This window comes from Nipponia nippon, unplaced genomic scaffold (assembly GCF_047370975.1).
Source record: "Nipponia nippon isolate SJK-2023a ecotype South Korea unplaced genomic scaffold, ASM4737097v1 scaffold_3, whole genome shotgun sequence".
Classification (NCBI taxonomy): Eukaryota; Metazoa; Chordata; class Aves; order Pelecaniformes; family Threskiornithidae; genus Nipponia; species Nipponia nippon.
Genome location: NW_028262347.1, coordinates 16,947,896 through 16,966,064, shown reverse-complemented (window position 1 = coordinate 16,966,064; position 18,169 = coordinate 16,947,896). Strand labels below are relative to the sequence as shown.

Sequence of the window (18,169 nt, the reverse complement as noted above, 5' to 3'; positions counted from 1 at the left end):
AGAAATTTCAGTGGACTTTTCTGTACCGGGAAGAAAATTGGATTGTCTTTTTTATATATGAATTGCATACGTGGGAAGTGGTTTGCACAGCCGGACTTCTGAAATGTGTGACTATCATTCAGCCAATTCACTGCCCACTTGCTGAAGCTTGACATAAGCAGATTTTCTTTTTTTTAGGTTGCCTCAGTTTGTTGTCAAAGCAAGCTCCTTAGTAATTTTTTTATCTGAAACTGCAATGTTCATCTTCTTCACGGGAGCTATAATTTATTCGAACAACAGCTATGATTTGCTGAAAGCTCAGCCATTACCGGTGGTTTGTAAGGCAGAGTTGTTCACTCAGCATTACAACGCCCGTTCCGATTGTGCCGCACCAGCAGCAGCCCGTGCGGGCCGGAATTAGGACATCTCCAAGGCGCGCGCTTTCCCAGCAGCCCCCCGTGCCCGGTACGTACCTGTCAGCCCTTCCAGTGGCGCGCGTCCGGCTTCACAGCACCGTACACTTTATATTTGAGTTTCCGATTAGACTGGCAGATGTACAATTGCCGCATGGCCAGAGAGCTCTCTGGTGGCCGTGCTTAGGGCGAGGCTGAAGTGACCCAACCCAAGGTAAACTGCCATCAGCTCGCAGTGGAAGTTGTACTCCCGATGGCTGTGAGAGGGGCCTCGTTGCTGGGAATTCTAAATTTTCTTTTGTTTTACAGTGACGCGAGCTACCCAAGGTCAGGCAGGTGCTCCTGATCGGCAGAGCTAGCCTCCGAGCAGGGCATATTCCCAGTCTGCTCCTGTGAACCTACCGGACAAAAAGCCTGCAGGTCAGAACTGGGAAAAGAGAGCTGGTTGCACTGTATGGACATATGTGTGCAGGCGTTTCTAATGAAGCAATACACCTTTATTAAGTTATCTCTCATATCTCTCATAATTTAGAGCCTTTCAGTGGGTACAGCTTATTTTCACTTCCGTCACTAATATAGAAGTTTTCAAAATCTGTCTGGTTTCAGCCTAGATTGCACCATTTCCCAGTAAGGACTGGAATTAGGCAGCTCAATGCGTTTTCTGACTGGCTGTAGGTAAGAGCTGCACACATGCCTCTAATGCAATAATTCACCACTTGGGATATGTCAATCACCGTAGATAATCATGTTCCAAAGCCTTTGGATGAGAGTGTATAAAATCCAATTACCTTACAATTTTTACCTGTAATTGGAAAGCAATCAGAAGAAAACTCTCTTTGTGGTGGTATGTGTGCTAGCAACGATGATAAATAAGGCAGCGTGCTCTTTTTTAGCCACTAGAGAAGTATTTTAAAGTGTTTACATTACCATTATTGCATTAGAAGAGAATCGTACTTCCTCCTAATCTTGGTGCCAGTCTACCCCTCTGCTTGGGTGCTTTCTTTCACCTGATTTTTTTTTGTGACTTTTGGGAAGAGCTGAGTTTGGTTTAATAGGAATCTCCTCTCTCTCAGTGGTAACCTCAAATCGTGCTTTCTTCAGCCAATGCTATTTAAGCCACTGGTATTTGTAACCTGCAGTAACGACCGTCGCCTGCTATGCACATCCAGGCACCACCAGCTTTCTCCGAGGCAACGACGCAGGCAGAGACATTCCTTGTTCATCCATGTGAATCTTCCTGGAGGTGGGCTAAGCCTCTGGGGAGGCGACAGAAATGTATATGCTTTTAACTGTCTTTGGTGAGAATCAGTTATAAGTTGAGTTTTGCTGGGGAAAAGGACAGAAGGGTGCCTGTAATTAACCAAAAACCGGGAGCATTGGTTTAACGTGGGCACTCGAATGCTTCAAAATATAGATGGAAAGAAAGACTCTCTCACTGAAAAATGTTACCCTAAGCTTTGGTCAGAAGCAGTATTAATATGCACCTGGTGTCCTTTTTGCTATAAAATCAGCTTTAATTACAGTAACCTGCAAGGTAAGCATTCCGGCAAAGTTTTCCGGGCAAGCACCAACAGAAGTTTTGTTTCATTAACGGGGCGGTTTATTGCCAGATGGTATTATTATGCCAAAAGCCTCCACAAACTTTGTAGAAATCCTTATTTCCTTTTCATGAAGGATTATCATTGTGGGGAAAAAGAAGCTTAAGTCTTCATACAAGTGATTATTTCTTAGGTGGAAACTGTTTGTGAATTGGCTTTTAAAGGGTCTTAGCAGAGAGCAGATTCAGGGAGGACGAGGTTTCCTGGAAAAAACATTCAGCTCTCCGTATCCAGTGCCTCACCTGTCCCCACAAAGCGAACGACCTTCCTGCAGCCCTTCTTGAGCCTCTTCTCCCTGACAGCCCCGGTGGGTCAGGGGTGACAGTCCCAGTTACTCGCAGCAGAGCTCACTTCTCCAGTCCTGGTGATATTGAACTCCAACAAGGTCTCGTACCTCTGTGAGCCAAAACCAAAATGCTCTCCCTCTCACTTAGCCACACTGCTGTAAAGTCACACCCCACACCTCGATGGTGTGCTGCAGCTTTCTGGACCTGAAACCCAAGAGAGACCAGCTTGCAGTGAGCTCCCGCGCAGCGCCCAGGCGGCGGCAGAGGGTGCAGATACGCCGGCTCTGTGTGAGGCAATGGTGAATCCTGGGCCGAAAGACAGAGAGAGGGGTGGCGAGTCAGTGACAATAAGGGGGGAGGCTGCAAGAGGCCAGAGGCCCACTGCGTTAGTTACTAGAGATGGGATGAAACATTTCCAAATTAACCATGCTTGCGCATGCTTGCAGAGGGAGGGCTGCGATTTACTGTCGCTGTGTCACGCTCAGCACCTGGGGCCGGCCCGGCCAAAGGACCCAGAGCTGTGGCTGTTTGTAGGACAAGCCAGCGCGTTGTTGCAGAAGATTTACTCTGTTCCCCGGGCTGCAGTAACTCTCAGGAAACAGGTCTGCAAGGAGATTTGCTCTTGAGAGAAGCGGCACTTCCTGCAAACAAACAGATGAATTTCTGGAGAACCCCAGACCAGCTGAAGCTGGTGGGGATTTCTGAGCTTGCCCAGCCCAAGCCCTGGTCGGAGCAGGGCCAGCCGGAGCAGGATGCTCCAGGCTGTGGCCAGCCACTGTCACCACACACCTGGGCTGGGGGATAAACCCCACCAGGTAGGTGACCCCAGGGAAGCTGTGCCCACTCACAGCGGTTGCTGCAGACGGAGGCAGCCGCTGCCTGCAGTGGTTTCCTCCCTGTGCTGCGAGCAAGGCAGGAGCCTGGGGCTGGAGGAAGGGGAGCTGGGGATGCGTGCAGAACGAGGCTGGGTGCTGCTGCCCTGCTCTGCCCCGATCTCCTCGGGTCCATCTGTCTCCTCACCCACGTGTCCCTGCAGCAAGGAAGAGAAGTGGCGTTCCCTGCAGCAGCACCCGGCGGCTGGCTAACAATGGGCACCGATCGCTCTCCCACCAGTGACCTGGGGGGTCCCGATGCCTTCAGCATCTCCCTGTGAATCCCACCCACCATAACGAAACCTGACATACAGAGGTAATGTAAAAGCTATCGCAGCTGGTACCAGGCTGGGGGGCAGCTGTCATCCACCACTCAGCTAACAAAAACTTTGCTTGCTCTTGATTTTTTCCATCATTTCTAGCATGAGAGGAGAGCAGCAGGGACACCAGTGCCAGCCCCAACGTAGCTCCAATGCCGCATGGTGCAGCTGCCTCCCCCTCTGCCCCGCAGCCAGCCTGGGGGCTATGGGTACCCCAAACACCAGGGAGAGTGCGGGAGAAGCCACGTAGCATGAGAGACCAGCTGACTGCGGTCATGTCTTGTGACAGTCCAGTAACCGGGCACACTGTCATATCAGCCATCCTGGACAAAACAAAGGAGTTAATTGGGAGCAGTCAGGCGGGGTTTGAGCCATCATGCCATGAAAAGATTAAAACAAGCACCAGTTTAACAGCAAAGCTTACGCCAAAGCACCATTTCCCAGGAGGGACTGGGCCACCCGCTGCAGGCCACGGCTGCCACTTTGGGTTTGGAGACGTCATCTGGTGTTTGCAGGACGGCACGGTATGAGACTGCCGGCAACCTCCCCTCCTGCAACTGCAGCGCCGCTAAGCACCGCTGAGGGAAGGCTTCAGACGGACAACCTGAACGCGGGATTTGGTGACAGCTGGCTGGGGACGCGGGGTCTCACCAGCCTCAGCTCTGGAAATGGCTTTCAGAACAAGGAAAAGCTGCAGGGGCGGGAAGGCTGCAAATGCCCCTCTGTCCGAGGGGACCAGAGACGCGTGTGAGCCAGATCAGGTGGGGCAGCCTCAGGCCCGAGCATTGTAATGCAACCCCCCGTACAATTTTGGAGAACAGGACTAAAACAAGCGCAGGTTAGCTGCGCTACGGCTGCCTGTTCAGCAACCACACGTCATGCTTTGCCTGGTAGAGTCTGAACCAACCCAGTCCATGCCCCTCACTGGGGTTTCTGGGCATGCCGGGAGCCTGTGTCACACTGCCGGGTGCTGCTGTCCCCTCTCACGCTCCAGGAGCTTCACCGTGCCCCTTGCTCGGGGCACCCACAGCCACCGCAGCAGCTGGGGAAGGGCTTTGCATGGGGCTCCTCTTCCTTAGGAGACTGGAGGACTCTCTTCAGGATCGGGGGGGTGATGATGAACTACACCAGTAACAACACAAAATCAGGGAGACGGTGAGGAGACTGCTGGAACTGCTTATGGCAAACGCAAGTGACTATTTCCACCTGCCCTTCAGCTGGTTGCTTGATGGGTTGAATAGGTTGAATCCTTATCCCTCAGGATAAGGATTGAGGTGCCATTCATCTTGGGTCAAGCGAATGCACTGGAAGTGAAACTGCAGCAGCTGAAGAGCCCAAGCACGGTCATGCAGGGAGCTCTGCGTGGGCAGGGGCGGCCAGAGGGACGCCAGCTCAGGGGATGATCACCGGCAGGTCTCTTCAGCCAGCTCAGCGCAACTCAGCAGGGAACCACTGAGATCAGAGGAAAGGGACTTTTTTTTTTTAAGCTTACCTTTAACTTCTCCACCTGCTTCCTACAAACTGTAGCAGCCTTTAAAGAAAGCACCTCATGCCATGCACAAAGCAACGGCCGTGCAGGACTGTAAGGATGACTTTGGTTCGGATGCAGCACCACCCAGCCTGGATGCCTGCAGGGGTCTGATCCTGAAAATGCTCACAGAGATTTGGGAGCAAGTACTGCTTGCCAAAACCATTACCCCTTGTCCTATCGCAACAGGCCTTGCTAAAAAGTCTGTCCCCATCTTTCTTGTAGGCCCCTGTTAAGTACTGAAAGGCTTCTATAAGGTCTCCCTGGAGCCTTCTCTTCTCCAGGCTGAACAACCCCAGCTCTCTCAGCCTTTCCTCATGAGAGGTGCTCCATCCCTCTGATCATTTTTGGGGCCCTCCTCTGGACCCGCTCCAACAACAGGTCCATGTCCTTCCTGTGCTGAGGACCCCAGAGCTGGACGCAGTACTGCAGGTGGGGTCTCACCAGAGCAGAGGAGAGGGGCAGAATCACCTCCCTCGACCTGCTGGCCACACTTCTTGTGACACAGCCCAGGATACGGTTGGCTTTCTGGGCTGCAAGAGCACATTGCCGGCTCATGTCCAGCTTTTCATCTATCAGTACTCCCAAGTCCTTCTCAGCAGGGCTGCTCTCAATCCCTTCATCCCTCAGCCTGTATTGATACCGGGGATTGCCCTGACCCAAGTGCAGGATGCTGCACTTGTCCTTGTTGAACCTCATGAGGTCGGGGAATGGGAGAGGGCAAAATAAATGGAGTGTTTGACAGCAGAGCCACCAGCTTTTCATTATCCCACAAAGCTGCCGTGTGGTTTTGGTGACAAGTAATCTGAACTGCAGCCACTCATCCTCTTTATAAGCACTATCAGCCAGAAACCTAAAAACATAATCTGTCAGTGCAAAATGATCAGCTGCCTCTCTCCTGTCCCAGAGATGAGCCCTGCCACAGAGGCAGGTTTGCCGAGCAGACTCCTGCTGCCAGCATCTCCCCATCAGCTGTACTGCCACCGGCTCTCATCTCTCTGCAGCCCGGGATGAAAGGCTACAGCTCTGTCAGAGGCAAGTCTGGATCTTGCACGGGTTGGATCGTGGTACCTGCGGTCGGTGGAGGTAACAGGACCAATTTCCACTCTGTCTAGTGAGTGTGATTCCTCTGCTGCACGGGGGAGCGCAGCCGGGGCAGCCCCTGGCGGGCACAGCCACAGTCCTGCTGCTCTTTGTTAATCATCAAACTGGTTTAAGCTATTTTCTTAATAAAACACACAGAGTTAGGACATTTCCCCATTAGAAAATAGCAACTTCTGCCCTTTCCCCAGTCGACAATCAAGTCTGAAGGTATAAATTGCTGTCAGAAACCTGGTCTGTGTTTGGGCAGGGGACACTGAAAACCCATGGGGGACATCAGGACAGTCGGCAGCTCTGCGTAGCTGCATTCAGCTCTTCAAACAAATCCTCCGGGAAGGAAGGGACGCGTGTCCCATGTGCCATCGTCACAGAAACGCTCTCTGGTTTGAAACACATCATATTAAGATCATATTCAAAGTTATTCTTACCCTTCACTTATTTCAGGCAAGCCCCTGGGCTATTTTAGCTCGTTTTGCTGAGCAATGCAATTTTGTAACTGTAAAAGGCAACCCGAATACCCGAACAAAGGAAACCTTGAGAAAGATTCTGTAATTAAGTATCTCACCTTTTATTTTGTTCATTTACACTTCTGGCACTGACAATTCTTTGAAGATATTTATTTTTATGTAAAGACCAAACTTCATTAAAGCAATCAGAAGTCAATTAAATAATTTTACATCACTTAAGTTTCAGAAAATGTACAACACTTTCATACATTATAGGCTTGACTGGTTGCAAAAGGAAATGGCACATGTTTGACATGGTTAAAAAGTAACTCGGACAACCCGACAATTAGTTTTGCCAAAACCTGTTTTGTACTGAATACCTAACAGGCACCCAGGGATTACAGTATGCCTGATGGCGTCATGTGCATGTTATTATTCGGCACCGAAGTATCACTATCAATTTGGTCTCCAGTAACATCTCGAATATTCTACGTAGGATTTGTCACAGAAAGATCCGGTTAATGGTTTTGCAGGGGTGTGAGATTCACGATGGAAAGCGGAGATGTGACTCGTGCCACTTCCCAGCCATGCCCTGGACCAGCAGGACACTGAGCACACGGAGGATTTCAAGCATATGAACAACCCTATCTATTTCATGGGGACTACTCGAACACTTAAAATCGACCAGCCGGCAGGCGTGCGCTAGCAGGGCCCGCAGTGTTCCACAGCATCCCAGCACCACGAAACCACCTCGTTTCACACCTGCTGAGGATCCACAAAGTTTCTCCTGCACAAGTCACGATGATGGTCATACAGTCAGTCCTCTCCAAAGTCTGTGTAACGTTTAAGGCAGCAAGAGAAATTTGCCTTTATTTTAACTCTTCAGAAACTGATGTTTCCTTTAGAAATAGGTGGATGTTATTCATAATTAAACAGTGCGCCCCTTAGTTACCTAAATGCGATGAAAGGTCAAACCAAATTTTGACAAGTTGTATCTGAATAGAATTGAGCTGTGTAACTGAACCAGAGTTGAAGCTTTATAATTACACGTGCCAGATCATTCACATGTAACATACCGTGTAGGGACAACGTGAAAAAGCGGGGATTTAGATAAACTCTGTATTCTTGAGGCCTGATGCCGGTCCAACTTCCGCTGGCTTGAGTGAGCTCTACTGAAGCTGACGAGTGAGCACCTCTGAGGCGAGGCGTAAGATTAAAAACATGCCGCTGGTTCACACTAACAGGTCATTGTGGCTAAAGTATATTCTCAGATACAGAACTCGGGAACACCATTAACACCCATTTACAAAACACTACAGTGATGGTTATTGGCACATAAAAAACTCCTTCTCTATATGAAAACATACACAAAATAGATAAGAACTGCCATTTTTTTCAGACTTTTAAAATCTATATATAGTTGCCTTTAAGGAGTTTTAACCCCTGGTATCACAAACAACAATATTTCTTTAACAATGTTCACCTAGATTTTACTGTGCTGACATTTGTAACACTGCCACAACCTAGATCACTTTGTGGATTATGCTTAACTGTACACAAGGCGATGAAGATTGATAGAAAACCACTAAGATTTTTGCACAAAAATGTGACTTATTAAAATCCAGAGAACGATTGAGTCACTTATAGGCAGCAGCTACATGTAAGCTGTAAATGTTACCCGCAATAAAAACACATTTTGCCATAAAGCACATATTGTGGCATTATCTGCTTCTGGCCTGGTACACAAAGCTCGATTTTCTTCCCAATGCAGAGGAATGGGGTTTGGTTAGCTTCACTCTCTCAGAAAAAAAGTGCACAAATATCTTACTCTTTAAAGTGCTTCGCAGAACTGTCTCATCTGCCTTGATTTCTACCCCGAGATCTCTCTATGCTGTGAAGACTCTGCCTCCTTCTCGCATAGTGATGTTCAGCTAACAAAGCCTCTTAAGCAAGTACAAGTAAAATTTCAAGACCACGTTAGAGGACCGTTGACCTTGAGAAGTAGAAAGCTGGGTATAAAGCTGAGAAGTACAGGGTCTATCTCTTATTAGCCCATTGCGCACTTGTAGGACTGCACCCAACACCCTCCCGGCCGAAGGAAAGACCCTTGCTCAGGGCCTGTGGCAGCCCCTGAAAGTCAAAACTTCTCCTCAGTGCTCAACCCGAGTGACCAAGAAGGGCAAAAGAGATTTCACCGAGGAAAAAAGGACTAGCTTTGCAAACTCCGTCGTCACCTTCTCACCTCCATGTGGGCATGGGAGAGGAGCACCTGTGTGCTTCCTCCCCCTGAGTCTGCCAGCCCCCTGTTCCCATCCACAGGACCAAGCACAGTCCCTTGGTCCCACCATCCTTCTCCCCCATGGGAGAGAAGTCAGAGACCGCTCCTTTTGGCTACGACACCTGTCTCTACTGAAACATGACGTCGTGGGGCTTTTGATGCATCATGTCTTTCTTCTCCCCTCCCAACCCTAACTCCTACACCAGTGAAATGCTGTATTTACCAACTCATGCAAAAATAAGTCGGCATTGGAGCAATGATCCTTGGGACATAACCTCTCTTGTCCCAAAATTGCGGACAGGGCTGTCACTGCGACTCACAAGGTAGCAACGTCTATGAGAGCGATCTATCTAAGGTGCACGTGAAGCAACGCAACTCAAACAAGTCCCGGGGCCTTGCTTCGTTTCTACGTCTATTTTCAAAACAGGTTTGCTTCTCTGGTTAAAAACTGATTTTGATCAACAAAGTGACAAGGGGAAGAAACAAGTGGCAAATTATCTCAACCCCCCAACACTCCAGATTTGCAACATGGTGAGCAAACTACTGTATGTGAATTAAATTTAAAAAGATTAAAAATGCATCAGGACTTGTTTCTTTTATACTTGCTCTTAGACCAAAACATGTAGAGTCAGTAGATTAATCAGAATTAAAATATCTCAAATTACAGTATTACTCTAGCATTCCTGATGCACAGAATACCTGAATTAAGTGTGCAGTCCTTGTGAAGAAACGATTTCACATCTTCTGCAGAAAGCTTTCAATAAAACGATATTGTGCTTAGACATACTATTTATGCTACTTCATAAATTAAAATCCTGTCATAAGAAATTATTCAGCTACACTGTATTTTCATTCTTTTATCTGGAATGTTACTAAGTCTACCCTTAGCAAAAATCTCTTAAAACTTAAAATATGCACAAATATAAAAAATCTTTGCAAAATAGAAACATTTATTTAATTTTCTTCATACACTATAAATGTTCACAGAGTCTAAAAATAAAACCCTAATTGCGTAAGATTAATCTCAAGTATTTGATCTCATTTTTATTACACACGATGCTTGGTACTAGGTTCAGTGTTTCTAAGGTATGGAATGTTATCTTGGTGTAAAGCAACCCTAAAAGGAAGACTTAAACCCGACTCTCTGCAGGCAGGGAAGGGGGAGTGACAATAAAGAAGCCGATACATTTTGCACCCTCATAGCCAGTAGCAATGATGAATAAAACACATGGGTTTCAATTGTTTTGCCTCGAGAAAAAGTGCACGGGATGCAAACCTTCAGAAAACTGCTTTCAGTAGGATCGAACTTGTTGTGTGAGAAAACGAGCCCAGAGCAGTATGCAGCTGAGCACCACTTTTGAGAACGTCCCTGAAACCAGGCCGGCAGAGAGAGGTGGTCGTCTGCTGCTAAAAAGCCCCAGCACTGCCTGCAAGACAAGAGAGGCTGATCTTGTGACAGCAATCTTTCCACGACTTTGCTTTGGTTATGCCCAATAAATGCAGCCGTTTCCTCCACCTGGGGACACAAGTGTAACAAAGGGCAAGGTCAGCACTGACACCGTGCCGGCGCAGGGACGCCCTCCTTGCCTTACACCCCGCGCCAGCAAAGCACGTCAAGCAAGGGGACGTTCATCGGCGTAATGGTGAGTGTGGGCTCACGCTTTTGGGGGCATCAGAACCATAAGTCCCTCCTCTCAAAAGCCAGTACATACCCACTTAAACCAATCAACCATGGAAGTACAGGTTGGGCATTACACACCTATTCACACGCTGTTCTGGGTAACAAAACTGTTCCGAATAAGGGTCTTCAAACACACATTTTTCGGTTTCAGAAAGAAACCAATTTGCCCCTAAAACTCTTTTGTTCTTGTCTGTGCCAAGTATCCCTTCTTATTTCAGGTACTGCACCTTCGGTGAAGGTTTCAAAGAGGTGACAGCCTAACAGAGACATCCCGCGGCGGGTGCATTTGTAGACAGGTCTGGAGACCTGGCTGGAGCATTTTCAACAGCTGGTGCTTTCAAGCATAAAAATAATGTGCGCTTAAAGGGGAGGCAAGACGGAAGGCGTGAGAATCCAGCCCTTTCACCGCGCAAGGAGATATTCAAGGTCGGGCCACTCTTCCCAATGAGTCGTTTGCAATTCCCTCTGTCCACTATGCTTTCCCCTTTCAGTCCCAGCCAAGTCACAGAAGGATGCTTTAAAATGTTTTCTTTCCAAAAATATTTCTTTGATTATTGAAGTAAAAAAGAAAATAATGCAAAATACACCCAGTTGCTGAAGGTCAATAACTGGAGAGTAAGAGCTACCCCCACAGAAGACCAGATAACATAATGGCAGACTTCTTTACAACAACAAAACCCCACATTATCAAAAAAAATAATTTAGAAACAAATGTCCAGTCTCAGTTTTGATAGTAATTCTACATTCAAAATATTTTTCAACCCAAGAAAAGCCCACAAAGCAAATCTATAAAAGCTAATGAACCCAACAACTTCTTTCATCTTTACACAATGAAAAATAAACATATTTTTACCAAATAAATGGGGGGACGCCCGCAGGCAGAGGAGGTTTTCCACATTCTTTCATGAAGCAAATGTTTCAAAGGTAAGAATTTGAATTGTTGATGCTTTCAAACTCATATCTTTGAAGACTTAAAGCAGTGAGGACAGGGCAAGGAAAAAAAATAACATAATATTTTTCTGTAGCTGCATAAAATTCAATTTGCCAAGGCAAGCAATCATGGCAGGTGAATAAAATACCATTCGTATTTTCATTACCAGGCTAAAGGCAGCCAAGTTGATTTTTGCGCCTGACATTTTCTTGACAATTTTGCAATGCTTCAGTAAGGCAATTAATATGAGATGTAGGCTTCTGCTCATTGCTAATATTTCTCTTTAGATCCAGCGAGACGCTGGTTGACTAAGGGCATTTGAAGGAAAAACGTGCTGGGATTCATTTACTCTGCACATACGAAGATAACTGAAGGCAACAGGATTATTCACAAGCAAAATGCGCAGGAGGGATGACCACTGTGCGTTTAGCAGCACAAAACCTCTCCCCTCCTTTTCTTTCTTTTAGCTAATGGTATTTTGTGTTCAAAAGTAGGCATGAACCCAAATGTTCAAATACAAAAAAGGAAAACAAACATTTTTTTCCAACGAGCTGAAGCCTCTACATTGTACCTAGCAATATATACCAGTTCATTTGTATGGGTGGCCACATCCTTAGTTCTGTTTTCCTGCTGTCGGTTAATTTTGGCGGTTGCTCTCACAACTCCCAACCATCGTGTGTACTCAGGGGCAGCAGCGGCTAGAAAACCCGGTGTAACACAGACGTACGCCACTCTAGTGAACCTCCACCCAGGTGAGTATGGCTCTCTACTTCTTATCTCAAATAAATAAAAATGGAAATTCTCTTCAGGCAAATTTGGGAAATGTTCCCTCCAATAGATATGGCAGACATTTGTATTTTCGTAATCCGTTAAACCTTTTAAATGGCTACCGTTACAGCAGCTTACGCATTCGTCATTCGTTGTACTGCACAGCAGAGATATTTGCTAAGTTGCTATGGGACGGGGAGCTGACAGATGTTGGCTGCTTTCTGATTAGCTACTCTGTTATTTTATCTTTTGTCAGTATTGAAGATAAGGACAACCACTGACTATCTAGGATAGCCTTCTGGATTCATCTGTCACAGCGCACCCTACTATATGCCTTGGGATGGTGCAGTGTAGCGCACGCGTGGTGAATTCACATAATCATGGAATTCAATCTCTTTCGGAAGCCATTGCTTTTAGCTATCAAGAAAACGCTAGCATATTAAATTTCCTCCCCAATGGAGCATTTTTGAACGTGAAGGCATTTTTAACTAGACAGTAGAAAGGAGAACCAGACCAGAAGCAGGGCAGTGAGGTCATCAGAGAGCTGCTTTTCCCCCAGAAGGCTTTTAAATGATTAAATACATCAGCAGCTGAAAATTATTCCACATCAGAAGCATCATTGTCAGAAAGATGGTAATTACTTCCCTTCACCCGAATATACTCGATATACCTCCCTTCATCAGAATCTGACATACCACATGTACATAGCCTGTTTTCAAACAAAGATTCAACTTCCTCTAGTTTTTTCCCTTTAGTCTCAGGAAGGCAGCCGTAGATGAAAACCAGTCCCAAGCCAGCAAGCCCGGCATAGAGGAAGAAGGCTCCTGCAATGCAAAGCAACAGGCACAGTTGGTTACCGAAGTTCCTGTCCCTTCTCTGCTCCAGAGCAGAGGGAGCAGCAGAAGCAGCAGGCTGCAGATACCAAAGGAGTGTGTAAAAGCAATGGTTGGAGAGGCATCGTTAAAATAACGAGCTGCGGGGCCGTGGGTGTAGAAGGCTGCTTTATTGCATCGCTCCACAACAGAATAAATTAACAAAAGCAGTTCCGTTTCACATGGAAGATAATACACATCTTTTTTGGACAAGTCGTTCCGCTGTTAAAATAAACAGCAATTGAATGGTTGCACATCCAATAAAAAAAGCAGATACGAAAGGCAAGAACTTTCTCAGTTTATCTTAACAGCGAAGGACACACTAAGACAACCCCTCAGAGCAAGAAACTTCAGCAAAAAAGAAATAGTCAGGATTAAAATAATGCTTGTGACTCTTACACCTTATTATTATTTAGAAGTCCTCCACAGAGACAATTAGCAGTGAGAAAGAGCTCGTTCCCTCCCGCCACCCACCTTACCTAGGGGTCAGAGAAGGTACCAAAGGACCAACAAACATTCACCTGCCGCGTGTTTCTAGATTGATGACTCAAGGGACTGACAAGTAGGGTGAAAGGCTCTGTACTAGTAATGACAGGAAGGTCACAACAACTCCCTAGCAGCTTAATGTAATTTACATGACTTGTACTGGAGTGGCTGAGCAGTAATCTGACAAACTCTCTGCAGGCTCCAGCAGACAGGACTTAATCACCAGCTGGGAGTGGGGCAGTGGCATCTTACACAGCTATTTCTGCAAGGACCATCTGATATTGGCCTTGGATGCCATCATAAACTGGAAAACTGCAGATGCTGTCCCCTTAAGTGGGTATCAGCATTTCACTAAGTCAAAAGTGGTTTTTTTTCCAGCTTCCCTTGTTTTAATCAACTGTCTAGGTTCTCAGTTAAGGACAGAAAGAAATGTTTCTTATGAAAGCTGGACCAAACTCTATGATCCAGGCAGGTCATATCAGGTCTCCAGTCTTACTAAATCACGGTGGGTTGAGAACACTGCATTCACAGTTGACATTTCATAGCAAAGCCAACTGAGCGACCCAGAACCAGCAGAAAATCTATGCGCCAATGATAGTACCACACACACGGACGCATACTGTTTCTTACCATAGTACGTCAGGTATTCAGCTGTATGCAGAAATGTCAGTGACACGAGCACATTGAAAACCCAGTTGACTCCAGAGGAACAGGCGTTTCCTGTACTTCTAGCCCAAAGTGGGTAAATTTCAGAATTGATAGTCCAGGGCATAGGACCCATCCCTAAGAATTAGGAAAAAAGATCAATCCCAGTTTAATGGCTGGACTCAAAAGTAAATTTAACATGTAGCCTCACTATTTGACATTTTACCCTTACATTTTTTTAATTTATATGCATAAACAAACGGTTGCTTACCAGGTGCAAAGAAAACCAAGTATAAAATAAGGCCCAGAAGTGCTGTCCAAGAGTATGGAGTGGGGCAGAAATTGTATGCCCAGAACAAGTCTTCCTTTTTGAATACTGTTTCATTTGAACACCTGAAAAATAACGATAAAACTTAGTATTAAAGAATTTTCAGGAAAATGGGTGACATCTCAATATAAACATGGCATATAATGTCTTAGGAAAAGCTGACAAATGTAAATTAAGATGAAAAAGCTCCATCTCTCTTAATTTATCAAGATCTTTGAGCCAAGGCCTACATTCAGAAATGTGCTTTTTCCCAAACCTGGTCTTCGGAAGCATAACCAGCAGAACATTCCTGACTTTAAGCACCTGCCTTGTATCTACAGATCATCTTCAAATGAATAATCTTTACTATGCAAGTGGTCATACCAAAGCCAACGAGACCATTCACATGAATATTGCACAGTGGAGAAAGAGCTGCAGCAGCAGGACTTCGAGCTAAAGATGCCGCATGCAAGGATTTAGGTCAAATGGAAGTTAGTCCTGAAGTCATTGATGAACTATATGCTGCACGCCTTGGGTGTAATCAGTAATGCCTATAGAGTGTGCCAAGGTCAAGTGAAGGTATAAGGAAAAGAAGTACATACTCTCTTTTCTACACAGTGAAATAATTTAGAAGGTGGCAGCATTTCTAATTAGACAGCAAAAATAAGAATCAGACCAGAGGTAAACTGTGCCTGTGTTAACTGAAAGAAAAAGTGACTCTATTCCAAGGACTACGGAAAGCACATATTTCTAGGAATAGGTATAAAGCCAGGTATTTTCATCTGACTGTCAACAATATATTTTAAAGGAATACAGGCAACTTAATTTTTTGTTATAAATCTTGTTTTTTAAAATTAGCATTTGTTTCAAGGGACAACAAGTCATAACTGTAACTAGAGAAATTTTTCAGCTGCAACCACACCAATTGCTACAGCTGAAAAACCATGTACTTTTGGGAGAGAAGACTTAGGCAGACACCACCCTTTCATATGCAAACAATGTTATTCACTTGGAGAGAAGAAATCACAGAGAGCTGAACATCTGTCTGGATTATGATTTCCAGATCAGCTGAGCACTTATGTGAAGGACATGACCCTCTTGACAGTAGGAAAACCAGAATGAAGATGACTGCAAGGGGTGATAAATCATAGCTGGGCAACGAGTGGAGAGATGGTGGAGCAACAGGCACCCTGAAACATTTCAGAGGACCTACCACCACTGCAGTTGACTTTCAAAAGCAACTTCCAACAAAACATTTCTCCTCTAACTTTCCTGTTGAGAAATGACCAGGCAGACCCAGGCTGAACAGGAATGTGCTAAGGAACGTGCTGGTGGCCAACCCACAACCAGTCCTGGGGAGAAATCTCCCTTATGCTGGCATGGGTGTACCAACAGGACAACTTTTAAGGCAGGATATCACTGTGAAGTCCTAAACCCAATTTCAGGACAGCTGGAAATCTACAATTCAAATGCTCTTAAAAGAGAGAGGTTAACCCAACAAATCCTGGAAAAACGCACGTCTGAAACCCCAGCCAAACCCTACCGCTGCCTTAATGGCGGTAAGCCGCAAGATTTGTGGTTCCACCTTGCACTTGAGCAGTGCCTGAGCAGCCGGTGCCAGCCCTCCCCGGAGAAATGCTGAGCCCTTGGCGTGCTGCCGGCAAAGCAGCCGGTGCCGGCGTGCATGTTTCCACCCTGCCACAGCCCTGCCTTGCTGAGCTCCCCCAGAAAGCCCATCTCATCCAGCGCATACAGATTCACTTTCAGTCTTGAGGTGAAAAACACACAGAAAACAGGCCAAGTGAACATCTCTCTCAAAGATACATCCTTCATGCCTGGATACAACAGGCTTGTGGCCTCAGCCGCTGCCTGGCCACCGGAGCACCCCTCTGCCGAAGACACTAGCAGCTTCCATGACAGAGATTTTTCACCTTTTCTCAGCCAAAAGTACTGCTGTCATCCTTGCCACTTCTTCATCTTGCTTCTAAGCATCACCCCAGGTTCCTTCTTCTGTCACTTGGCTCTTTCATGGCTCAGCACAGCATTTCTTTTTATGTTACGAGCATGAGACACGGATCATTCCCTGATGGTGTCCACCTTGACACTTCCCTACTGCTCTACACACTCCTCATCACGTGCAGGTTAACTCAGGTTTGAGGTATGTCCCAGGTACAAGACATACAGAAGACTGAACTGTGCTGGAGAACTATCCATATGTTTAAGCCCGCCGTTCCTTACATGTTAAGGAAATGGTGTTTGAAAGATTAATTACTGAAGAGCTGGTGATCCTGTTGCCATCTCCCGCTCAGCCCCGTGTAGCTGCCTGCTCTCCATCTGCACCACTGACAGATCACAGGATTGCTCAGTTTCACACTGTTTTAACACCACCATGTTTGCTTCTTTTGCTGTTACTCTAATTTCATTTGCAGGTGTTTGGTAATGAATACAAGCTGATTAGCATTTTAAAACATCTTGCTGCTGAGATTGGTTTCTCCATTCTGCCCAGCCAGATCGGCAGCTCCTCAGCGAGGAGCCTCATGCTTTCTCTTGAATGCTACTGTAAACAAAGACGTACTTGATTTATTATCTTGCATCCATCTCCATCAGTGCAAACCAACGTACTGATTCACACAGACACAACCGCCGGGAGGTCTGGATGTTTTCTTCCCCTACCATCTTTCCCCAGATGTGTCCTACTTTTGACAGAGTGGAACACAAACAATACAAGGGAAAATCAGATGTCTCCAAAGCTTCCTATGGCCGAAGCCACTCATCTGTTCTCCGCTGTCTGCCCGTAACTGAGAGGAAATTCTGTTGCAAGAAAGCAGATTCAGAGCATTGAAACAGGAAAAATAGCACTCGAGACAAGATGTAACAGAAACTTTGCAGTAACAAACTGTGCTTTGCTTATCCTTCAGTAGCAAACCAGCATGGTACACAGAGTAAAAGCAAAGATATCTGCATTTGCTGGCATGTTCAAAAATAACACTCCTTCAAGGCCGGGGATTTGCTCAAGCTGTTACTGTGCTAATTCTACTGCTATACTACTATTTCTACAAGATCTATTGTTTTGCTGAAGAATATATTAACAATTACTGTACAATGTACTATCCGATAAAATTCTGAATTCTGTCCTGCATGAAGAGACCATCTATGATGGAAAGCGGACGAGCAGCTTCCCATCACTTCACAAGCTGAAATGCACAGAGGAAAATGCCCTGTAAACTGCTTACAAGTCAAAGGATGCAGTCAGGTACCAGGGCAAAGAGTTTGTAAATACCAATATGCTGCGTAATCGTCGTGTCAGTATAAACAGTGAAGACACACCACATCAATTCCTCTGAAATTACTGCCAAAGTGAAAACATGATACTGCTACACTGAAAATCTTTACCATGAATTTCTTTCATTACATATTTTCCACAGATAATTTAAGAGACACATCTGTTCTAATTAGTGAGAACCTGACCTTCCAACAATTGATGTGAACAATTCAACTGACTGGAAATAAATCAGAACAGCAGTAGATTTCTAAATTATGGGCATTATATGCTTGGCTTCATAATCGCAGAATCCATCCTTTATCAGGTATGGTCTGTAGTTCAGAAGATCTAAAGCTTTGCTCCCCACCTCCTTACATTACCTTCATACGGCACAT

General features: G+C 45.9%; 1 protein-coding gene across 1 annotated transcript in view; it reads right to left on the bottom strand.

Moving 5' to 3' along the window:
- Window positions 1–6,637: 6,637 nt before the first annotated feature.
- SLC2A13 (solute carrier family 2 member 13) overlaps window positions 6,638–18,169 on the bottom strand; it is a 165,702-nt gene continuing 154,170 nt past the window's right edge. Inside the window, exons 8-10 of the mRNA XM_087765967.1 lie at window positions 14,477–14,598; window positions 14,191–14,343; window positions 6,638–13,026 (exon numbers count right to left, since the gene is read on the bottom strand). Coding sequence (XP_087622093.1) covers window positions 12,800–13,026; window positions 14,191–14,343; window positions 14,477–14,598 — 502 coding nt within the window. The 3' untranslated portion in view covers window positions 6,638–12,799. The remainder of the gene's footprint in view (window positions 13,027–14,190; window positions 14,344–14,476; window positions 14,599–18,169) is intronic.